This window comes from Oncorhynchus clarkii, unplaced genomic scaffold (assembly GCF_045791955.1).
Source record: "Oncorhynchus clarkii lewisi isolate Uvic-CL-2024 unplaced genomic scaffold, UVic_Ocla_1.0 unplaced_contig_616_pilon_pilon, whole genome shotgun sequence".
In the NCBI taxonomy this organism is placed as follows: domain Eukaryota; kingdom Metazoa; phylum Chordata; class Actinopteri; order Salmoniformes; family Salmonidae; genus Oncorhynchus; species Oncorhynchus clarkii.
Window position 1 is genome coordinate 1 of NW_027258246.1, and position 25,493 is coordinate 25,493.

General features: G+C 42.5%; 3 protein-coding genes across 6 annotated transcripts in view; 1 reads left to right on the plus strand and 2 right to left on the minus strand.

The window, feature by feature from the left end:
- Positions 1-122: 122 nt before the first annotated feature.
- On the plus strand, positions 123-7,722 carry LOC139396244 (protein Njmu-R1-like; the record flags this gene model as incomplete). The annotated part of the gene is given in 7 exon segments (XM_071143388.1): positions 123-251; positions 383-443; positions 886-1,005; positions 2,991-3,055; positions 3,236-3,369; positions 5,430-5,533; positions 5,685-7,722. Coding segments are annotated over 7 exon segments (826 nt in total), but the record flags the coding sequence as incomplete, so codon positions are not given.
- A 4,678-nt stretch (positions 7,723-12,400) lies between these two features.
- On the minus strand, positions 12,401-18,312 carry LOC139396245 (uncharacterized). The gene is made up of 10 exons (XM_071143389.1): positions 18,250-18,312; positions 16,955-17,032; positions 16,816-16,848; positions 16,508-16,594; positions 15,834-15,931; positions 14,969-15,258; positions 14,094-14,222; positions 13,786-13,881; positions 13,593-13,667; positions 12,401-12,970 (listed from the first exon to the last, which is right to left on the minus strand). Exons 1-10 carry the CDS (start codon positions 18,310-18,312, stop codon positions 12,825-12,827), a joined length of 1,095 nt encoding a protein of 364 aa, XP_070999490.1. The 3' UTR covers positions 12,401-12,824.
- A 528-nt stretch (positions 18,313-18,840) lies between these two features.
- The window catches only part of LOC139396241 (mitochondrial Rho GTPase 1-A), a 52,074-nt gene continuing 45,421 nt past the window's right edge, over positions 18,841-25,493 (minus strand). Inside the window, exons 19-20 of one of the 4 annotated variants that reach the window (XR_011630746.1) lie at positions 22,793-24,348; positions 18,841-20,133 (exon numbers count right to left, since the gene is read on the minus strand). Coding sequence is in view for 3 of the 4 variants with exons in the window: in XM_071143384.1 (XP_070999485.1) it covers positions 20,016-20,133; positions 22,793-22,924 (250 nt within the window). In the remaining variant the exon portion in view is untranslated. The remainder of the gene's footprint in view (positions 20,134-22,792; positions 24,349-25,493) is intronic. The other 3 variants (XM_071143384.1, XM_071143386.1, XM_071143385.1) reach the window with 3 other exon arrangements.

Genomic DNA, 25,493 nt, shown 5'->3' on the forward strand with positions numbered 1-25,493 from the left:
GTATTCTCTCCATATGTATACATCTGAAGCAATGTGGCACCAATTAGCCTGCACACTTCTAAAGGAGTGTAAAGCCAGTGTTTTACATTCATAATAAATATGTGTTTGTTGTCCCATCCCAGTGTCCCAGAGGCAACGGTGGGCTGTTACTGCTGTCTCCTGGAGCAGGAGAGATCCCCAGAGCAGCCCGACGCGGACGGCAATGGCTATGTAATCTGCCTGATGGGAGGCTCTGAGAAAGGCCTCAACCTATATCCTTTATAGGCTAACATGCTCTTTCTGAATCATACTAATGTAGAGTCAGTCTAGATGTATAGATGGGTACTGAAACTCATAAACCATTCATCATTAAACCATAAACCATTTCCTTAATTGACTGTACGTTTAGACTTGAACTGGACAAGTACGTGCAAGGCCTGCAGAGCAGTCTACAGACTGCTGAGGTAAGCAGGAAGTGGAATCACCAAAATAATATAATTGTACTGGATTCCATCATCTCTTGGACAGGGCTCCTTTGTAATAAACACTATCTGAAGGGGACTCACCTAGGTTGTGTTCAAGAGGGAAAAAAATGTTTTGAAATGGGGAGGTACTACCTGATGTTGTCAAATAAGAACACAGATTTTTCTTCTCCATTGTGAAATGTTTTGCTATCAGTGTGACCTATTTAACACCACCCTAGATAGATAAATATAAAATGACTACACAAATAGGTAGTCCCCTGTGTAGGGTTATAAGTGTTATTTCCCTCTCTGTCCTCCGTGTGTGTGTGTGTGTGTGTATGTATGTATGTATATATATATATATATATATATATATATATATATATATATATATATATATATATATATATATATATATATATATATATATATATATATATAGCTGGTGAACCTAGAGACTGAGATCAGGCCCTACCTGAGCATGTGGTACGAGGAGTCTGTGATGCACATCCACAGAGTGGTGCAGATGGTCCAGGGGAGCATCAGCTTCCTGCTATATGCTGTGAGTCACCTTTGACCCATCATTTGACTGTTACCATAGTGATTAATTCCCCCTGTACCAGTGATTCCCCCTCATTGTTTCAATACATTTACTTCCCCTCCATGCTTCACTATGTTATGTTTTTGCTAGTTACTTACTTGGGCTGTGTCCACTAGCTAAAGCTATAATTTAGTCTTTACTGACTAGTAGCCATCTTGCTTGACAAAACAAATGGGAAGTGGAAACATTCAAATATAAAATGAGATATTCCCAGCGTATTGTATTGTCACAAAACATCTTCACATTTGTTGGCGTCAGTCACGCAATTGCATAGTTCAAAACGCATCATTTTCTTTGATGGCCATCAATGTTGCCACTGTGTAGCTTAGAGCAGAAACAAGGTTCCAAGAATCATTTTGACTGGTTGTAACGTTGATCAGGCCCGTGTCATTGTAGAATAAAGTTTAGTTTAATATGTAACGCTGATCAGGCCTGTGTCATTGTAGAATAAAGTTTAGTTTAAAATGCAGCGCTGATCAGGCCTGTGTCATTGTAGAATAAAGTTTAGTTTAATATGTAACGCTGATCAGGCCCGTGTCATTGTAGAATAAAGTTTAGTTTAATATGAAACGCTGATCAGGCCCGTGTCATTGTAGAATAAAGTTTAGTTTAATATGAAACGCTGATCAGGCCCGTGTCATTGTAGAATAAAGTTTAGTTTAATATGTAACGCTGATCAGGCCCGTGTCATTGTAGAATAAAGTTTAGTTTAATATGTAACGCTGATCAGGCCTGTGTCATTGTAGAATAAAGTTTAGTTTAATATGTAACGCTGATCAGGCCTGTGTCATTGTAGAATAAAGTTTAGTTTAAAATGCAGCGCTGATCAGGCCTGTGTCATTGTAGAATAAAGTTTAGTTTAATATGTAACGCTGATCAGGCCCGTGTCATTGTAGAATAAAGTTTAGTTTAATATGAAACGCTGATCAGGCCCGTGTCATTGTAGAATAAAGTTTAGTTTAATATGTAACGCTGATCAGGCCCGTGTCATTGTAGAATAAAGTTTAGTTTAATATGAAACGCTGATCAGGCCCGTGTCATTGTAGAATAAAGTTTAGTTTAATATGTAACGCTGATCAGGCCTGTGTCATTGTAGAATAAAGTTTAGTTTAATATGAAACGCTGATCAGGCCCGTGTCATTGTAGAATAAAGTTTAGTTTAATATGTAACGCTGATCAGGCCCGTGTCATTGTAGAATAAAGTTTAGTTTAATATGAAACGCTGATCAGGCCCGTGTCATTGTAGAATAAAGTTTAGTTTAATATGAAACGCTGATCAGGCCCGTGTCATTGTAGAATAAAGTTTAGTTTAATATGAAACGCTGATCAGGCCCGTGTCATTGTAGAATAAAGTTTAGTTTAATATGTAACGTTGATCAGGCCCGTGTCATTGTAGAATAAAGTTTAGTTTAATATGAAACGCTGATCAGGCCCGTGTCATTGTATAATAAAGTTTAGTTTAATATGTAACGCTGATCAGGCCTGTGTTATTGTAGAATAAAGTTTAGTTTAATATGAAACGCTGATCAGGCCCGTGTCATTGTAGAATAAAGTTTAGTTTAATATGTAACGCTGATCAGGCCCATGTCATTGTAGAATAAAGTTTAATATGCAACACTGATCAGGCCCGTGTCATTGTAGAATAAAGTTTAGTTTAATATGTAACGCTGATCAGGCCTGTGTCATTGTAGAATAAAGTTTAGTTTAATATGAAACGCTGATCAGGCCCGTGTCATTGTAGAATAAAGTTTAGTTTAATATGAAACGCTGATCAGGCCCGTGTCATTGTAGAATAAAGTTTAGTTTAATATGCAACGCTGATCAGGCCCGTGTCATTGTAGAATAAAATTTAGTTTAAAATGCAGCGCTGATCAGGCCCGTGTCATTGTAGAATAAAGTTTAGTTTAATATGTAGCGCTGATCAGGCCCATGTCATTGTTTTCAAGGCTCTGAGTCACATACACGTGGAGGTCACCAATGCAGATGACAGGACCAAGGCTGATGTTGCTAGGTGAGTTACTTTAAAGGTCCAGTCCAGTCCAAATTGGGTTTGCGGTCAAATTCTGTTTAATAAATGAGTATCACTTCTGAAAATAATCTGAAAACACCTCGTCTTTATTCCTGTGGTTAAACTATAAGAATATACAGTATGTGCTGTGAATATGAATGAATATGGTTCATGTGTGTGTAGGTTCATTAAGGCAGCCAGTCTGCAGGGCCTGGTCCAGGAGGACACTACCACAGCCTCTCTGTATAAGGCCTCAGAGGCTCTTACTGATCTGGTCATAGACTGCTCCACCAGCCCTCCTACACTCTCCAACACAGGTCTGTGTGACTGCTCTAACCTGTGGATATATATACACACACACACACAGGTCTGTGTGACTGCTCTAATCTGTGGACATATACACACACACAGGTCTGTGTGACTGCTTTAACCTGTGGATATATACACACACAGGTCTGTGTGACTGCTCTAACCTGTGGATATATATACACACACACACACACACAGGTCTGTGTGACTGCTCTAATCTGTGGACATATACACACACACAGGTCTGTGTGACTGCTCTAACCTGTGGACATACACACACACACACACACACAGGCCTATTGGAACGACTCTAACAAACAGACACTCTCCCACAGTCACAAATACAGATCTGTGTTACAGCTGTAGCCACACCACTCTACAAAACAGGTCTTTGTATGGTGCATTCAGAAAGTATTCCGACCCCTTGACTTTTTCCACATTTTGTTACGTTACAACCTTATTCTAAAATGTATTAAATCGTTTTCTTTCTCTCATCAATCTACACACAATACCTCATAATGACAAAGCAAAAACTTTTTTTTGACATTTCTACAATTCTATAAAGCTGAAATATCACATTTACATAAGTATTCAGACCCTTTACTCAGTACTTTGTTGAAGCATCTTTGGCAGCGATTACAGCCTCAAGTCTTCTTGGGTATGACTCTACAAGTTTGGCACACATGTATTTGGGGAGTTTCTCCCGTTTCCTCTCTGCAGATCCTCTCAAGCTCTGTCAGGTTGGATGGAGCACAATGCTGCACAGCTATTTTTAGGTCTCTCCAGAGATTTTCAATCTGGTTCAAGTCCGGTCGCTAGCTGGGCCACTCAAGGACATTCAGAGACTTGTCCTGAAGCCACTCCTGCGTTGTCTTGGCTGTGTGCTTAGGGTCATTGTCCTGTTGCAATGTGAATCTTCACCTCAGTCTGAGGTCCTGAGCGCTCTGGAGCAGGTTTTTGTCAAGGATCTCTCTGTACTTTGCTCCGTTCATCTTTGCCTTGATCCTGACTAGTCCCCCAGTCCCTGCCGCTGAAAAACATCTCCACAGCATGATGCTGCCACCACCATGCTTCACCATACGGAGGGTGCCAGGTTTCCTCCAGACGTGACGCTTGGGATTCAGGCCAAGAGTTCAATCTTGGTTTCATCAGACCAGAGAATCTAGTTTCTCATGTTCTGAGAGTCTTTAGGTGCCTTTTGGCAAACTCCAAGCCGGCTGTCATATGCCTTTTACTGAGGAGTGGCTTCCGTCTGGCCACTCTACCGTAAAGGCCTGATTGGTGGAGTGCTGCAGTGATGGTTGTCCTTCTGGAAGGTTCTCCCATTTCCACAGAGGAACTCTAGAGATCTGTCATCAGGTTCTTGGTCACCTAGCTGACCAAGGCTCTTCTCCCGTGATTGCTCAGTTTGGCCTGGCGGCCAGCTATAGGAAGAGTCTTGGTGGTTCCAAACTTCCTCCATTTGAGAATGATGGAGCCCACTGTGTTCTTGGGGACCTTCAATGCTGCAGACATTTTTTGGTATCCTTCCCCAGATTTGTGCCTCGACACAATCCAGTCTCGAAGCTCTACGAACAATTCCTTCAACCTCATGGCTTGGTTTTTGCTCTGACATGCACTGTCAACTGTTGGACCTTATATAGACAGGTGTGTGCCTTTCCAAATCATGTCCAATCGAATTGAATTTACCACAGGTGGACTCAATCAAGATGTAGAAACATCTCAAGGATGATCAATGGAAACAGGATGCATCAGAGCTCAATTTCGAGTCTCATAGTAAAGGGTCTGAATACTCATGTAAATAAGGTATTTGTTTTTTATTTTTAATACATTTGCAAAAATGTACAAAACCTGTTTTCGCTTCGTCATTATGGGATATTGGGTGTAGATTGCTGAAGAAAAACAATTATTTAATCCATTGTAGAATAAGTCAAGGGGTCTGAATACTTTCCGAAGGCACAGTACATGTACACACAGACATAGAATCACCAAAACATTTCCCACTAATGATCGTCACAGAATACACACTGGCTAATCACTCCGTCATCCCTCTCACACCTTTTTCCAGTCAGTAACCGTTTCTGTGACGGTTGGATCCAGTCATTCCTGAACGCAGCAGAGCGCTGTAACCCTTTCCTCCTCAGACAGATCCTGGAGAACTTCAAACTCAAGGTGGGCAAACGCACAGCACACAGACAAGTGGATCACTTTAAACCATTATATAAATACTGTATGTCCAGGCCATGTTTAAAATGGCTTACTGCTTTCTCATCCATGCTCTCTCTCTCCCCCCTCTCTCCTTCTCCTCCCCCTGTCTCTCCAGGCCATCCAGGACATGAACAGTCTGAAGCGGTTCATCCGCCAGGCTGAGTCGAGTCACTACGCTCTGTTCCGCTGCTGCCAGTTCCTGCAGGGCTGTGGGAATGGGGACGTGCTGCTCCAGAACGCCCACGCCGAGCACCGAGACCTCCCTGAGGCCTGCAGCATCATCCGCGTGCTGGATGAGTTCCTCAGCGAACAGCAGGCCCAGGGATGAGGATAGGGATGAGGGACACTGACACACCGCAGCCACCAGGTCGGCGATAGTTGAACCTCGAATTGGCAGTGACAACTCGAGGGCGATGATAGTTCAACTCTAACCTACCCAGTCTCAACACCATGGCCTGTATTTATAAATGATCCTATAGAAGTCAGAACTCCTGTTCTGAGATGTGAATTTGTGAATACAGGCCCAGACCTGTGTGAAATAGGGGTGCGCTTGATTTGAGTTGGCCACTTTTGGGTCCATTTCTTTTGTTAAATTGTTGTACCAGACTAACTAAATCAAGCACAGCACAAGGATGTGGAAGTATTTGACCCAGGTCTCCTCACACGGGAACTCTTCCATGCTAGTTGTCAGTGTGTATCTGTTTTGGCACTTTCCTTTACCAATGGTGTTTTACAGTGGTCCCTGTCTTCATTTGCGGTGTGATTGAATAGCATTTACCCAGAAGAAACAGACCAAGTATGTTGTATCTGGATCAGAATTAACTCTAAAAACAAACATATCCAAAGTCATGTTAACACTAGTGATTTCTTTGCTGGTATTAAAACACGCAGTACTATAAACGAATGGAAACACAATCAGTATGTTTAACCCAGACTATACATCTCAACATGTGAATCATTTGTTTTGCTTGTCTTACATCATGTCCACATGTTGTATTTCTTTTAAATGATTAGTGTTGCTTGCCTTTTGTCTGCATGTCAGTATGCTAGTATGCTATCTACATACTACAGTACAATCCTGCTTTTCTGCACAGTGGAACAATGCACAAATCACTTTAATCAGCTTTTGTTACTTACTCAATTTCACCAGTAAAGAAATTGCTACACACTGACATTCCCACGTAGCTCAGTTGGTAGTGCACTGCGCTTGCAACACCAGGGTTGTGGGTTCGATTCCTAAGGGGGAGCAGTATGAAAATGCATGCACTCACTACTGCATGTGTCTGGATAAGAGCTTCTGCTAAGTGACTAAATTCATGCGCTGCTTGTTTTTGTATTTCTGTTGCTGACTGCTGTCTTCGTCTTATCTAAAGATACTCGTTAATGTGGTTAATCCTTACATTCCTTAGTAGGGAATATTAGTGTTGTAGAGGCCAACGTGTTGTATATCTACTTCACAGGAGGCTGCTGAGGGGAGGACGGCTCATCATAATAATAGCCTGAACGGAGTGAATGGAATGGCATCAAACGCATAGAAACCATGTGTTTGATACCATTCCGCCCTTTCCTCTCCATCCATTACCATGAGCCCGTCCTCCCAAATGAAGGTGCCACCAACCTCCTGTGATCTACTGTCACTGTATGTTAAGTTACAAAGATGACCTTCACTACTCTTCACCAGCCCTATTGTAATGATAGTGTGTTCAGGGCTAAATAACCCACATGATTTATTGTGCCTGTATGACAGCAACTACGTAGGTTCTATTTTCCTATCAATGTGTCGACGTCTCTAAAAAGTATATTATGGTGAAAATGAAGCAATATTGTCTGTGAAAGTGTGTCCTTTAAACTGTGAACCAAGTGACATGTTAGTCGGTGATCTATTGTAGTGGACCATGGTGAATGATCATTCAACCTTTTAACTGTGCATTTAAATCTCCTGTACAAGTTAATGTCTATTAATGTGGTGTCTATCATGTCGATCTGTGGTTTGACTTGTATAAATAGTCATGTGAATCCTCTGTGTGGACTGAATCATGAATATGAAATCTGATTTCTGACCATATGAAACAATAGGGTCCCAGTTGACCTATGTAATTATGGCCCTGCCTACACCTAACGATTAAAAAAATAAAAATCATATGAACAAAAAATATTCCATTTTATTTGGAGTGTCTAGCCAAACAAAGTTAAACGAGCCTATTTATATAATGAATATGAATTTGGACGGGCAGAAATGATTAAATATTAGAGCATTAGACCTCACTAAAGGCTTCAATCGTACAACAACTTTACTTAATTCCGAACTGGTTCTCTAGTACAGTGGTTCCCAAACTTTTTATAGTCCCGTACCCCTTCACACATTCAACCTCCAGCTGCGTACCCCCTCTAGCACCAGGGTCAGCTGTACCCCCTCTAGCACCAGGGTCAGCTGTACCCCCTCTAGCACCAGGGTCAGCTGTACCCCCTCTAGCACCAGGGTCAGCTGTACCCCCTCTAGCACCAGGGTCAGCTGTACCCCCTCTAGCACCAGGGTCAGCTGTACCCCCTCTAGCACCAGGGTCAGCGCACTTTTTTGCCATCATTTTAAGCCTGCCACACACACACACACACTATACAAAACAGTTATTAAGGATAAGAATGAGTGTGAGTTTTGTCACAACCCGGCTTGTGGGAAGTGACAAAGAGCTGTTATAGGACCAGAGAACAAATAATAATAATCAATCATTTTGCTCTTTATTTAGCCATCTTACATATAAAACCTTATTTGTTCATCGACAATTGTGAATAACTCACCACAGGTTAATGAGAAGGGTGTGCTTGAAAGGATGCACATAACTCTGCAATGTTGGGTTGTATTGGAGAGTCTCAGTCTTAAATCCTTTTCCACACACAGTCTGTGCCTGTATTTAGTTTTCATGCTAGTGAGGGCCGAGAATCCACTCTAACATAGGTACGTGGTTGAAAAGGGCATCGGTGTCTTAACAGCGCGATTTTCCAAAGCAGGATACTCTGAGCGCCGCCAAGTCCAGAAATCTGCCAGTGGCTTCTGATTAAATTACATTTTCACAGAACTGCTTGTTGCAATTTCGATGAGGCTCTCTTGTTCAGATATCACTAACTGGACTGGAGGCAGCGCATGACAGGGATAACCAATCCAGTTGTTTGTGTCATCTGTTTCGGGAAAGTACCTGTGTAATTGTGCACCCAACTCACTCAGGTGCTTCGCAATATCACATTTGACATTGTCCGTAAGCTTGAGTTCATTTGCACACAAAAAATCATGCAATGATGGAAAGACCTGTGAGTTGTCTGCAGACAGAGAGGAGCTCAAACTTCTTAATTATAGCCTCACACATTGATTATAGTTGTGGAGAGTCCCTGTATTCCTAGATTCAGATAATTCAGGCAGGAAAAAACATCACCCAGATAGGACAGTCGTGTGAGAAACTTGTCATCATGCAAGCGGTCAGACAAATTAAAATGGTCAGTAAAGACAACGTTAAGCTCATCTCTCTATTAAAAAAAACGTGCCAATACTTTGCCCCTTGATATCCAGCAGACTTCTATGTTGTAAAAGCGTTACATGGTCGCTGCCCATATCATTGCATAATGCAGAAAATACACGAGAGTTCAGGGGCCTTGCTTTAACAAAGTTAACCAGTTTCACTGTAGTGTCCAAAACGTCTTTCAAGCTGTCAGGCATTCCCTTGGCAGCAAGAGCCTCTCGGTGGATGCTGCAGTGTACCCAAGTGGCGTCGGGAGCAACTGCTTGCACGTGTGTTATAACTCCACTGTGTCTCCCTGTCATGGCTTTTGCACCATCAGTACAGATACCAACACATCTTGACCACCAAACTGCATTTGATGTCACAAAGCTGTCCAATACTTTAAACATATCCTCTCCTGTTGTCCTGGTTTCCAGTGGTTTGCAGAAGAGGATGTCTTCCTTAATTGACAGCCCATAAACGTAACAGACATATACCAGGAGCTGTGCCAGGCCCGCCACGTCTGTTGACTCATCCAGCTGTAACGCATGTAATTCACTGGCTTGTATGCGAAGCAGTAATTGTTTCCACACATCTCCTGCCATGTCACTGATGCATCGTGAAACAGTGTTGTTTGATGAAGACATTATATGTATAGTTTTTCCACCCAGCATTGTCCCATTTATTCCTCCACAATAGTATGGGTCTTGCCTGTCCTAGCCACTCGGTAGCTCACCATATAAGACTATTTTAGCCCCTTCTTATTAATGGTATCTGTTGTTTTTATACATGTCTTACGACTCGAAAGTCGTCTTAATTCTCAGACAAAAAATTCCTTATTTTTCAAATTGGCATGTTTTGTTTCTAAATGTCGGTGCAAGAGTGAAGGTTTCATCGAGTTGTGAGATAGTACTTTTACACATATAACACACTGTGGCTGAGGAAAGGCACTACTCCCAATATAAGTGAACCCCAAAACAACGTAGTTCTCATCATATTTGTGCCTCTTCGATGGTCCAACGTCCCTGTCTGTTGTTCTGTGCTTTCCCGGGTAAGGGGGCAGTAGCTATTCGGCTGCATCAGATTCACAACTGTCAGTGACCATTCAAGCTGGGCTACAACAAATGTAGAATTACTGATGCTAGCATTGGATGTGCTCGTGGAAGCAGAACAACTTGTGTCGTCGAAAGGTGCAGGTGTCGTACTGATGGTAGTAACTGGTGGTATGTGTCTCTATGGACGTGGGCCTTACTAAATGGACTGTTTGAAAATGTGAATAAAAAAAAATAGTAATTATGATAAACAAAATGTTTTACAAAATTATGTGAATCACATTTTTATTTGGCGACGGCATTGCGCGTAGTACCCCAGTTTGAGAATACCTGCTCTAGTAGAATACCTGCTGCTCTAGTAGAATACCTGCTCTAGTAGAATACCTGCTCTAGGAGAATACCTGCTCTAGGAGAATACCTGCTCTAGTAGAATACCTGCTCTTAGGAGAATACCTGCTCTAGGAGAATACCTGCTCTAGTAGAATACCTGTTCTAGTAGAATACCTGCTCTAGTAGAATACCTGCTCTAGTAGAATACCTGTTCTAGTAGAATACCTGCTCTAGGAGAATACCTGCTCTAGGAGAATACCTGCTCTAGGAGAATACCTGCTCTAGGAGAATACCTGCTCTAGTAGAATACCTGCTCTAGTAGAATACCTGCTCTAGGAGAATACCTGCTCTAGGAGAATACCTGCTCTAGGAGAATACCTGCTCTAGTAGAATACCTGCTCTAGGAGATTAGTAAGAGTGAATCACCCCGTGTTCAAGAATGGCCTTTTTTTACCTTCATCCAGATTACAACCTCTCACTTTCAGTTATTTGAAAATGAAATAATCTCCAAAATATGTCTATTTTTAAAACAAGCAATAGAAAGCTGGTTGCAATTTCAGTTTAATCCACCAGAAAAGACAGTACAAATATTAGAACAAATACTATGGTTGAAATCAAATATACTAATTGATTTAAAAAAAGACAGTATAATCTTTGTAAATTATATCAGAAATAGGACTGGTGGAGTTATTTCATACATGCAGTTAACAAAAAATATATGGAAATGTCTGCTCTATCCAAAATTACAACCAACTGATTGCAGCATTACCGCAAAAATGGCGGAGGCAAGTGGAAAGGGGAGAAGGTAAGGAACTTGTCTGTCGGCCCTGCATTAAATACCAACATTTTTCTAAAGAAAATTGTGATAAATAACAAAGTATACCAGTTTCATTTAAGGACCAAAAAACACAGCCAGAGTTTTTCCATTTAAAATATTCTATAACATTCTTGCAACCAATAGAATGTTATATATATGGGGCTACAACCATCCCAGCTTTGCAGATTTTGTTGCAAAGAGACAGAATATTTGGATAATTTGTTTTGGTACTGTCCATATGTAGCTTGTTTTTGGTCGCAGGTTCAGAAAAATTGCCAAATTTACTCGGAACCAACTTTGCAAATAGCTCTGCTGGGTGATTTAAAAAGTCATAGTCAATCGATCAATAGTATAATAATACTCTTAGCAAAGGTGTTTATCTTTAATTTACAATCTGTAGAAACTATGAGTATAGAAAGGTTCAGAACTTTTATGAAAAATCACAGCACAGTTGAAAAATATATGGCAGCCAGAAATGTATTATTGATTGTATGTTTGTTTATTCCATGCGTAACTCTGTGTTGTTGTATGTGTCGAACTGCTTTGCTTTATCTTGGCCAAGTCACAGCTGCAAATGAGAACTTGTTCTCAACTGGCCTACCTGGTTAAATAAAGGTGAAATCAAAAAATCTAAATGGGATGGTCTTCAAAGATACAGTGAGGGAAAAAAGTTTTTGATCCCCTGCTGATTTTGTACGTTTGCCCACTGACAAAGAAATGATCCGTCTATAATTTTAATGGTAGGTTTATTTGAACAGTGAGAGACAGAATAACAACAAAATAATCCACAAAAATGCATGTCAAAAATGTTATAAATTGATTTGCATTTTAATGAGGGAAATAAGTATTTGACCCCTCTGCAAAACATAGACTGGTCATTTCTTTGTCAGTGGGCAAACGTACAAAATCAGCAGGGGATCAAATACTTTTTTCCCCTCACTGTAGATGGGAGGGGTTGATGGTAGCTGAAGGCTGGGACTAAAAACAAACAGAAGATAACTCATGTAAAATATATTTTCTATTAAATGTATGTAGTATGTATAACCTGGAAGTGGAAGCCTAAGTATTGTTGGGTTAGGGGAAAATAATAAAGAAGTCAAATCTATTTAATTTGTTTACTCCAATTAAGGGAGGGGTGGTAGGGTTAGGGGAAAATAATAAAGAAGCAAAATATATTTAAATAATATATACTCTATATATTTATAAAAAATATACATGTGTGATTGGAAATGATGCCACAATGTATCTGCAGTATTAAATCTGATCTACCTTCTAAAAAAGAAGGATAGGGTCTGCCTGAATACTATAGTACCTCTCTCCTGACATTATATACTAAGTGGAACACTTTGACAGTATAAAGTTAGTTATTTAATATGGTATTTCCTTGACAGTAGATTGTATTAAAAGAGAAGTCAATAGAATAGAATATCATGACAAATGAGATTTTTTTTTCATAAAATGTAAACATATTTAAATCTCTAACAGAATGCGTCAAGCTTTATAGAACAATTTGAATGAGGAAAACTCATTCAGTCTATATTATCCAGAGTCTATACTATATACCAGTCCTAAGAGCCATGACGAGCCAGCCCGTAGGGCTCCACAGTAGAAGCACCTGTTATCCAGCCCACCGTCCCTCCACCCAGACTGGCCATCATGTCATCCAGGAGGCCCCTGTCCTCCACCAGCATCTCACCTCCAGGGTAAGGCTCTGCTATGAGAGTGAGGGATAAAGACGTGCGTGTTTTTGTTAATACTGATGATGAGTCTGGTTAGGATTTTCATGGAGTAGATAGGGGGGAATAGTGTCTACTTTGCTTCTGGTTCTACACATTCCTTTAAATAAAAGTATACCATTCTCAGGATATGTTAGGGATCTATTCAATCCGTATCGCGGGAGTTCAGCCTCACAGCGTGATTTACATTTAAAGGCAATGTTTCTTTCTTAGCGGAGACTGCATTCACGGCAAATGCTGCATATGTCGGCTCAATTGTCTAAGGCACTGCATCTCAGTGCAAGAGGCGTCACTGAAGTCCCTGGTTTGAATCCAGGCTGCATCACATCTGGCCGTGATTGGGAGTCCCATAGGGCGGTGCACAATTGGCCAAGCTTCGTCCGGGTTTGGCCGGGGTAGACCGTCATTGTAAATAAGAATTTGTTCTAAACTGACTTGTCAAGTTAAATAAAGGATAAATAAAAACTAAAATGGTAAATGACCTTTACACCGTGCTATTCAAGAATATAGATTGAAAGGGCCCTTACGTTTGTGTGTCTATAAAATTAGCAGAAATGTATGAAAAGGGAATTAGAACTAGAACGCTGCTGTCATACTCACCAAGTGTGTGTTCAGACATTTTCCTCATTAGGGAACTGGGGACGTCATAGATGCTCTCTGTCATCTCGCTATAATCTGAGATAGAACATGAAAATAAACCCAAATACACTTTAATTTGCTGGTAAACAAATGAAAAATATTGAACTAATTTAAAACCCAATCAATTGAAAAATAAACATTTTCATAATCTCACCTTGGCGGTCACTTGCCCTCCTATTGGACAGTGGGAAGTCATAGAGGTCCTCTCCATCAGTCAAGTCTTCATCTGATTGGTTGATGTGATACTCAGCTACAGAGGAAATGGCAGGTAGGTTTTTGGTCATTTATCAAACACAGACCATTAACATAAGTCATTATCATGTAATATGATGATATCTACTTGTATTTTATATCCTATACAGTGGTCTCCATAATGGAAGAATTTATGACATTTATGATGGATAATTTATTGATTTATGACGTATAACAACACACTGATGTGACCATGAGGGTAGTACTCACAGTTCCGGGGGGCTGGTAGAATGTCATACTGATCCTCTTCCTCCTTACACTCTTCCTCCTCTTCTTCATCTCTCTCCTCCTCACATCTCCTTCTAAATCTATGGACACTGTCTTCATCCTCCTCTCCATCTGAAATTAGAGTGAAAAGATGTTGCCATATTTCAGAGCTGAAGATACAGCTTGGCTCCCTGTGAAGGGAATTTGATCAATAATGACTAATTATGTAAACATTTCAATCAGGACTGACTAATCAGAATACTATTATGTTACTGTATATGTATGAATGTTCTTTTAATCCTAGTACTGAATATAATGTGTGTAAATATAATCAAGAATAAGAACAACGACTGTCTGTTCCTTGGTAGAAATTAATGAACTATATCGCCAGACTGGCTAGAATGCTTATCTACACAGGCTGACCTTGGCTCTAGACGATGTGGGAAGGCTTGAGAACTATACAGCCTTTGTACCAGTGTCAAGAAGAGACGGAACAGTTTAGAAAACGCTGATGTCATTTTCAGTTTATAACCTGTGATAATATGTATCATGGGCAGTACTCTCGAGAATAAACGCAGCTGGTTGATTTCAAAGACTGGTCTCTGTCCATTTTATACAAATAAGGGTCTTACAAATTCTTATGAATTGACAGTGTTTAATTTTAATTGGGTATTAAAACATAGAGGAATTTAATTCCTGTAACACTCCCCACCTCACCACCAAAGCATTAAATGCCACAACGTGCCCATTTCCTCTTTCCACTAGACAACCAAACCATTGATTCCCTCCAACTGCTTGGCACAGCAAATGTGAATGAAAAAACAAACACATTTCCACTTAAGTTTGCTGAGTTTACAGAGGATTGATGCTCTACTTACAATGTGAGATGGTGTTCTGGTATATGGCTTCCTCATTACTGGGCTCATCAGTGAGGGAGAGAAAGAGGGTAGCCCTGTGCCCCAGATTTTGGTCAGGGGTGAGGGGGCCAGAGAGGCACTGGGTAATCCTGTGTCCCTGGTTTAGGTCTTGGTCAGGGGTGGAGGGGTTGAGGGGTGCAGAGAGGGGTCGATGAACCCCCAGTGGTTCCATCATGCTGTCACATTCTGAGCTGTTATAGGTGCTGAAGCGACCTCTGGCCTTCAGGTCATCAGACCTCACATCCTGCTGTCTGGAGACAAAACAGATGGACAGGCAACACTCAAATGGACAGAAATAAAACTGTTCCCCACTATATTTTATTAAACCAACATTTTTGCAGATAATGCATTCCAAGGCACTCAAATGCTGACCAGGAATACATAAAGCATTATCTTAGACAGCTGTTGCATAGGCTCTGTCTGCCACTGGAGGCTGCTGAGGGGAGGACGGCTCATAATAATGGCTGGAACGCAAACCATGTGTTTGATACCATTCCACAAATTCCACTCCGGCCATTACCACGAGCCCGTCCTCCACAATGAAGGTGGCACCAACCTCCTGTGCTGTCTGCATAGCAAATCCTCCCATATCTATATAATAGTTTCAGGCTTCAAATACACCTGCACAGATTTCATCTATTCTAGCACTGTGATTGTTACAAACAGTTATTTTTTAAGGTTTAACTTACGATGGTCATAGGTTATTTAGCCTAATTTGAATGAACCTTTTGGAAGTCGTTCTAGGTATGAGCTCCTGATAAATTACTAGTGTAATGTAATGACAAACAGTGCAGTAGTGTCTCAATAATCCTGAGCTTTCTGTTACCGTATGCAGCCTGGGTCAGTACCCCCTGGGCCTGAGAGATGCATGGCCCTCCACAGCTGGCCAATCCACTCCCTCCTCAGATCCCCTGTCTCTGCAGACTGCAGACACATGGTCAGGGGGTAGCAGGGATGCATTTAGTACATTGTTACAGTCTGAGTTAAAAAGATCATCCTTAGTTGTTAGAGGAAGTGTTAAATGACTTTAAGCAATCCAAGTACTGTAGAACACAGCTGGGTACTAGTTAGCCTAGTGGTTAAGAGTGTTGGGTTAATAACCAAAAGGTCTCTGGTTCTATTCCCCAAGATGACTAGGTCCAACATCTAGGTGTGAAGCACCTATAACCCTAATTGCTCTGGATAAGAGTGTCTGCTAAATGACTCAAATGTAAACAGCTGATAAAATATTTTAATACAGTTGAATTTCTCTTTCTGAACAATGGACAGCTTCTTCACCTGGTACTTTCATTTGGGAAATTCCCATCAGTGAGTATGAAGTGACAGTAACAGACCACATCCTGAAACCACATGTTAAACCTACACAGGCATCGGCGCCCACACGGTTCTGTAATGACACTAGTAACAGACCACATCCTGAAACAACAGGGCAGCCTGCACAGCCCACACCACACGGTTCTGTACACCTGAAGTGGGAGTAGAGCTGTCTGTGTGACTCACCAGTACTTTCCTCTTCCCATTCTTCATGGTGATTTCAAACACGTAGTGCTTACGCTTCTCCCTCTGGATCTCACGCACAGACTGCACCTGGCCCAACAACAACACTTCTATTTCAGACATAAAGTGCTATACATACTTGTAAATAGTATACTATTAAGCAGCTGTAACTAGGGCATATGGAATAGTGGGTAATGTTCATTGAACACAAGGGAAAGTAGAACAAAGTCCAGGGCAATTGTTCCTGTCTGTCCGGCTAGAAGGACCAAGAAGGCTTTCAGACCAAATCAAATCAAATCAGTTTGACTTACGGTGTAGATGTAGTACAGGCCTCTTAGGTGTGACTGTGGGGGACAGAGAAGATCAGAAGACTATTACTACTTTGAACAGTGTAAATAACATTCAACTTCCCCTGAAAACGTTGAAGGACTTCTCTCAGCTGATACTCACAGCACTCCCATGTTTCTTAGTGTAGAAGAATAATGTTGTGTTTTGGAGCCTGAACCAATAGGTTGACCACTTCATTTTCTAAAAGAGAAAAAACACAGACTCAGTGTCCCTCCAGACTCAGTGTCCCTCCAGACTCAGTGTCCCTCCAGACTCAGTGTCCCTACAGACTCAGTGTCCCTCCAGACTCAGTGTCCCTCCAGACTCAGTGTCCCTACAGACTCAGTGTCCCTCCAGACTCAGTGTCCCTACAGACTCAGTGTCCCTCCAGACTCAGTGTCCCTCCAGATAGTGAAGACTTGATTCTGGATACAAACCATGACTGACTGGCAGTAACAGAGTAAAACACAGACTCAGTGTCCCTACAGACTCAGTGTCCCTCCAGACTCAGTGTCCCTCCAGACTCAGTGTCCCTCCAGACTCAGTGTCCCTCCAGATAGTGAAGACTTGATTCTGGATACAAACCATGACTGACTGGCAATAACAGAGTAAAACACAGACTCAGTGTCCCTCCAGACTCAGTGTCCCTACAGACTCATTGTCCCTCCAGACTCAGTGTCCCTCCAGACTCAGTGTCCCTACATACTCAGTGTCCCTACAGACTCATTGTCCCTACAGACTCAGTGTCCCTCCAGACTCATTGTCCCTACAGACTCAGTGTCCCTCCAGACTCAGTGTCCCTACAGACTCATTGTCCCTACAGACTCAGTGTCTCTCCAGACTCATTGTCCCTACAGACTCAGTGTCCCTCCAGACTCAGTGTCCCTACAGACTCATTGTCCCTACAGACTCAGTGTCCCTCCAGACTCATTGTCCCTACAGACTCAGTGTCCCTCCAGACTCAGTGTCCCTCCAGATAGTGAAGACCTGATTCTGGATACAAACCATGACTGACTGGCAATAACAGAGTAAAACACAGACTCAGTGTCCCTACAGACTCAGTGTCCCTCCAGACTCAGTGTCCCTCCAGATAGTGAAGACTTGATTCTGGATACAAACCATGACTGACTGGCAATAACAGAGTAAAACACAGTAGTATGGAATATATTGGCATATATAGAAAGCAGTTGACAAAAATATTGGAAAAGTGATCACTTGTAAGTATTCATCAACACATAAAATCAAATGTTATTGGTCACATACACGTGGCTAGCAGGTGTTCATTTGAGTGTAGCGAAATGCTTGTGCTTCTAGTTCAGACAGTGCAGTAATCTAACAATTCCCCAACAACTACCAAGTAAACTGAGTCCAGTAATTGAGCTGTTAATGTGACAATTATTTCTACATATTTGTCTTACCATTGTATCTTTCCTTTTCTTCAGGAAGCCCTCGAAAAGCAGCTGTTGCCTCTCCGTTGACATCGTTTCAGAAGTTAACACTTATACTAAATCCTGTTGTTAGTTCTTGTTCAGTATCACTAGTCGATGGGTGACTTCCCCCTTTCACTGAGAACTGGGATATCACTGGCTTCATCACCTGCACACTTCTCCATTCTGACCCACAAAATGCTTGTTTGTCCCCATGTTTGTCTTCAGTCACTCGGTATAGAAACGTATGGGATATTAAGGTCAAGTTGACGTTGACTGTGTGTGGTGAACTATACGCGCCTGCCTAGCCATTATACGTACCCACATTTCAGGTGTTTGTCCACTGAGAATTTTGAGCTCAATGAAGAGAACATTATTCTTCAAAGGATTCAATGTTAGTAAAAGCAGGCTACACTTCGTGACATGTTGTACAATGAACATGTAAGTATGGTGGATTTGAAGAAATCAGATGACTCCAACATTTACACACTGTTCTGACACTGCTAAAAGATAGGGAATAGTTTGAGGGGGGATAATGTGTATGTTATATGAATGTATCAAATCATATTGCAGACACTTGTATCAGATCACACAGTTCTTTATTGTAAATGTTGGAAAAGTCAATGAGAATAAACAGTTCCGTCCATGGTCCAAGGAGGGAGTCAGAGGTGCACTGCATGGCTGTTAATAACATAGTGTAATCTGGAGGCATAACAGTGGAACAGACCAATAGAATCATAATATGAAAGGAACAAATACAAATAAAACAAGTCGCGGAAGAAGCAGTCATGATAATGTTGTAGTCTTTTGTCTTTCAGAGTAAGTGAATGATGGATGTCATTATTAATAACGGCTTTGATAATACTAGATACACAAAAACACATGGTAAATGAACGCATTATCCTCTTGAAGTGCGTCTGTTTCATGCAATGCTGAACAAACCATTCCAAACTGATAAACCAAAGAAAACAGGTTCATAAATTAATAGCAATTGAAACGCGTGCACGAAACCCATGACCTTTTCAACGTTAAAAATGGCTTTGACTTTGCAGCTCTTCCTGTAGGCTCACTGTTGAGGTGTTACAGAACTGAATGCTTTGATCCTGGCAAGCTTTGTTCACGCCGTAATCTAGTTGGGTATTTCTCTAAGTACCCGAGCAAATATATATATTTATATATACACACACACACCTATAAACAAATATTTTCAGTCCCTTTTGTAGTGAGTTGTATGCGGCTGCCTTCTTTGCTTTCTCCTGGGCTCTGGGGGTCAAACCAGCTAGCTATAATACTGACCTGAGAAAAAAGGCCGGGTTCTACACAGATTTAAAAACAACCAGCAACTACTACTGTCTGACCTGGAGAAGAAAATACCCCAAGACTAGACCAGATCACACAATACCAGAATGCCTGCAGTAGATTGATTAGATGGTGTTCAAAAAACAATGTGAGTTTGTGGTGACATTTTTTTTCCCCCAAAGAAAAACAAAAAACAGTTGATGACAAGTTTTTTTCTCTGTTTCAAATATATAAAATCAATCTATGGTTTCTCCGGTTTGTTCCTTCTCCGGTAGGGTGGATGTGGGATCAGGGCTGGTTCAGAGGGGCTGGAAGTTCCGTTTCATTCAGTAGTTGTCTCTTTTTGGGGGAAGGGGAGCAGAGGACTGTGGGATGTTGGAGGGAGGGGGTGAGGGGTCAAAGGGCAGAGACTAGGCGGTGGGGGGCGGGTCATCTCATGCATCCTGTGTCTGTCTTGATCATCGTTGTTTGAGGATAGCTCTGTACATAGCGAAGCCCAGGACTGCAAACACAGTTGCCCCCACGCTTGCCCTTAGCCAAAACGTAGAGCTCTTCAGGTCTGCCTGAGCCATGTGCCTGAGAAGAGGGGGGAGAAAGAGAGGGAGTGGGGGGATAAAGAAATGAATACAACAATACAGCCTCGTTTCCAAATCACATGAGGACATGTTGACAAATTACAAACTAAAGTCATGTTCTCTGAGCTTCCTAAACAAATCTCTACAAAAACAGAGGTACAGTCCAACTGTTCGATAGTACCAATGTTGTAGTACCAATACAACCTCTTTACATGATATACTGTCTTCTGAAAATTAGTTAGTATATCATGTTTAACCAGGCTATCACAGACTAGCTCATTTTCAGAAGACAGCCTAGTTAAACTGTCTTCTGAAAATGAGCTAGTCTGTGATAGCCTGGTTAAACCAGACTGAACGCTCGCTCACCATTGTTTCACTTCCCTAGAATGGGGAGTTCAGCGTTCAGGCTAGTTTAACCAGGCTAAGTCTGTGATGCGAGCAGTACCGCATACACTAACATGTGAGTGGCTGTTACTGGAACATTAGATTTGTTTGGTCAATCTGACAATAACTCCTATTTATTGGGTGAAACCTCAAAGGCGAGGAAAGTATTGGCTATGGACAGAAAGAGTGAGGGATGCGGAGGAGGTTCTGCTTGGGAAACAGAAACAAGACAAAAGCTCTAAGTCCGGGTCACATTCAATAGGTACACGAGGTGGAAATGCAAGCATTTTGACTGTACTGATTGAACATAGTGCCTCAGTTTCTAGGTCCACTGAACACAACCCTGGCTATAACATACAGTACTAACAGTATGAGACAACAACATGGAGGGAAGACAGGAGGCTGAGAGGGGAGGGAAAGGAGAGGGGAGAAAGAGAGGGGAGGGGGAGAAGGAGAGGGGAGGGGGAGAAGGAGAGGGGAGGGGGAGAAGGAGAGGGGAGGGGGAGAAGGATAGGGGAGGGGGAGAAGGAAGGGGAGGGGGAGAGGCTCTAGGGGAGATTTCTGAAGGAGAGGGAGAAGGATAAGGGGAGGGGGAGAAGGAGAGGGGAGGGGGAGAGGCTCTAGAAGCGAGAGGAATTTCTGAAGTGCAGAGGTTAGCAGAAAGCTCTAACTTATAAATTGCCAAACACACAATCTCGTGTTCACACTCACACACTCTCTCTCTCACACACACACAAATTATTTATCTCTCTCACACACACACACACACAGCTCAACAACCCATTAATCTTCACAGTGATATCTGACACAGCAGCAGAAACCCTAACCCATTCAATCAGGTTTAGCAGGAAGAGTCCATTAGATAGACAACTGCCATCCTGCTTAACTATGACCTGTACCTCAGAGGAAGAGAAATACCTTCCTCCCACCAGCATACTGCACAACAAAGCTTATTCAGCAAGCAGCCACACACAAACCAGACCAACCAGCTATTTGTAGGACTAAGACATTGACCGGTACCTTCAAAAGTAATGATAGATGCCCATTTAAAAGGTAGTCAGTGAGTTCCATCAGGTACACTGGGTGAAAACAGATCAAAGGCTGTTGTTTATTAAAGGTTGAGGCCAAAGTACTTAGATGTAGCTCGTTATGTCTGTAGCCTTCATTATAATCTCCTCTTCATATAATAACGGAGGCTAAAGCAATCTCCTCCCCTAACAGGGCTTGCCGTTGCCACATCAACGTCCACCATACCTGCATCTACCCAGCCAGTGACAAACAGCTGTCCCTTAGCCCCCAGTTTGTCAGATGCTGTGTTTTACCTGGCCTGTGGCCCATAAGACTAGACAGAAGACTCCATGCTGTGTTTTACCAGGCCTGGGGCCCATAGGACTAGACAGAAGACTCCATGCTGTGTTGTACCTGGCCTGGGGCCCATAGGACTAGACAGAAGACTCCATGCTGTGTTTTACCAGGCCTGGGGCCCATAAGACTAGACAGAAGACTCCATGCTGTGTTTTACCAGGCCTGGGGCCCATAGGACTAGACAGAAGACTCCATGCTGTGTTTTACCTGGCCTGGGGCCCATAGGACTAGACAGAAGACTCCATGCTGTGTTTTACCTGGCCTGGGGCCCATAGGACTAGACAGAAGACTCCATGCTGTGTTTTACCTGGCCTGGGGCCCATAGGGCTGGACAGAAGACTCCATGCTGTGTTTTACCTGGCCTGGGGCCCATAGGACTAGACAGAAGACTCCATGCTGTGTTTTACCTGGCCTGGGGCCCATAGGGCTGGACAGAAGACTGACTCCATGCTGTGTTTTACCTGGCCTGGGGCCCATAGGACTAGACAGAAGCCTCCATGCTGTGTTTTACCTGGCCTGGGGCCCATAGGACTAGACAGAAGACTCCATGCTGTGTTTTACCTGGCCTGGGGCCCATAGGACTAGACAGAAGACTCCATGCTGTGTTTTACCTGGCCTGGGGCCCATAGGACTAGACAGAAGACTCCATGCTGTGTTTTACCTGGCCTGGGGCCCATAGGACTAGACAGAAGACTCCATGCTGTGTTTTACCTGGCCTGGGGCCCATAGGGCTGGACAGAAGACTCCATGCTGTGTTTTACCTGGCCTGGGGCCCATAGAGCTGGACAGAAGACTCCATGCTGTGTTTTACCTGGCCTGGGGCCCATAGGGCTGGACAGAAGACTCCATGCTGTGTTTTACCTGGCCTGGGGCCCATAGAGCTGGACAGAAGACTCCATGCTGTGTTTTACCTGGCCTGGGGCCCATAGGGCTGGACAGAAGACTCCATGTAGATAGACTCCTCTACATTACTGATGGCGTGAACCTGCTGGATCAGACTGCACTCCTCGTCAGCCAACAGATAGGCTCCAACATCATGTAACCTTGTGTACACACACACACACACACACACACGTGCACACAGTAGGGCAGTTCAACGCCAACCCCACACACAACGGGACATGACAACACCGCAGAACTCACCCCACAGCACACCACACCTGGTCACACACCACACCTGGTCACACACCACACCTTGCAGCTAAAAAATCTTGTCCAATGCGGTGGCTGAGTTGGCAAAATGCCAGCCAAATAAAATCATAAGATTGATGAAGATACAGGGTTAGAAAATACTTTACATTCAGTTTGTTCTCCGAATTTGTTGAAATAAGCTACTTTGAGTCATTACATGAGATATATATATATATATATATATCTGAGGTAAACCAAAAACAGCGAAGATTCACACCAATTAGGTGTTAAATACTATAGTATCTCAGCTAGTCAATGTGGTGTGACCGCCTTCAATAACTTCTGTATTAGTGGCATGCCATTTCTGGTGCGTTAATTCTCTTCTCCCAAGGTTAAACAGGCATTGACAAAGGAGTTAGCATGTAACACAATAGTGTTATAACAGGCATGCCTGGGTCCCCAGAAGCCATTGTAAACTTACTAGGAACCATTGTAACCCTCCCAAACCATAGCAATACATACAGTAATCTACACTCTCACACAACACACACTCTATTGTACAAGCATATACAAGCACAATGAAATGTCAACCCTTCAATGGTGAGCCACCACAAGCCATCCAAACCCTGCACATCATAAACCACACGCACTCAAACCCCAAGCACTAGGCTAGTTCCCATACTTCCCAATGCTCAAAACAGACTGCTGATTTGAGTGGAGCTTATGCATAGCCGTCCATAGGGGGGCAGTGGTGAGCTGAAGACCAAGGCAAGCCTATTGGAAGATGAGACAGACAGCGTCTAGACCAGGCCAACTCCAGTCCCCGGGGTCTGATTGGTGGGACACTTTTTCCCCAGTCCCAGCTAACACACCCGACTCCAATAATCACATAATCATGATCTTCAGTTTAGAATGCAATTAGTTTCAATCAGCTGTGTTTGCTAGGGATGGGGAAAAGTGTGACACCAGTCAGGCCCCCGAGTACTGGAATTGCCGAGACAGACATACAGCGTCGAGACAGACAGACATACAGCGTCGAAACAGACAGACAGACAGCGTCGAGACAGACAGACAGACAGCGTCGAGACAGACAGACAGACAGCGTCGAGACAGACAGACAGACAGCGTCGAGACAGACAGACAGACAGCGTCGAGACAGACAGGCAGACAGACAGACAGCGTCGAGACAGACAGGCAGACAGACAGACAGCGTCGAGACAGACAGACAGACAGACAGACAGACCAGACCAGACAGACAGGTGCATGCAACTAACAAGAAGTAAACACATGCAACAGTAACAGAAAGAGGGGCAGCCAAAAACGTGTGTATGAACACCTATAGGATGAAAACAAGACAACGGAAACACAATGAAATTACATGTGATCCATACAGTGTAAAATCACTTTGTGGAAGAAAAACATTTGTTGTCATACAAATTAAAATGTTTTTGTTAGTAAAAAAATAAAGTTTCAACCACAAGAGAAGCAGGATTGTAAAGAAGATAGTCTTATAAACTGTGTAGATGAATTAGGTTGTGATAACACTAGGGCTGCAGTATGTGCCACGTTTGAGAATGAATTTAGGGCCTAACATAGGACCGTATATAGACTAACTGTATCTTGTGGGTGTAAACTTAAGAAGTGAGAATCACTCCACAACCAATCAAAGTGAAATCATCATAGAAATCAAACCATGCACATCTCTGGCGGTGGAAACAGTCAACTCAAAAAGATAGACATTTAGAAAATGCCATTTGAACCAAATATTAACATCTACTTTCGTGAAGAGGAGAATAACCAGCCAGTCAACCCAAGCTGACTTCTATGAGGCTTTCAGTTTCACCAACAGCTTCAGTGGGGCGAAATGTAACCAAAACAGAAAGATCTGCAAGGTGACGTTTCTCCCTCACTCACTATGTAAAGTAGTCTTTAGTACAGATTTACGGTTTGCATATCCACTTAACATGATAGAAACACCATTCTTAAACGAAATGGCCATGTTGGCTTCAACATCCACTTGTATGCTCAACTCTCCAAAGATCAATGACTTGCCAATAACTTCGACATTTTTTATATCTTAAAAATCCATGCATTAGTTACTTGATGATAGACTGCACCGTGTTGCTACAGGAGGGTAATCTACCCACAACCCATCGCCAACAGACTGCACACATGCATCTTCAGGTCAGACTGGCTCAAACGGAAAGCAACACAACCACACGGTGGGGTCGACCACAACACACGGTTACCTCCCTGGCTAGCACCACAGGTGTTAGATGATGGTGCAGTGTTACCTTACAGTAAACCTATAGTATTATGTTACCTTACAGTAGACCTATAGTATTATGTTACCTTACAGCAGACCTATAGTATTATGATACCTTACAGTAGACCTATAGTATTATGATACCTTACAGCAGACCTATAGTATTATGTTACCTTACAGCAGACCTATAGTATTATGTTACCTTACAGCAGACC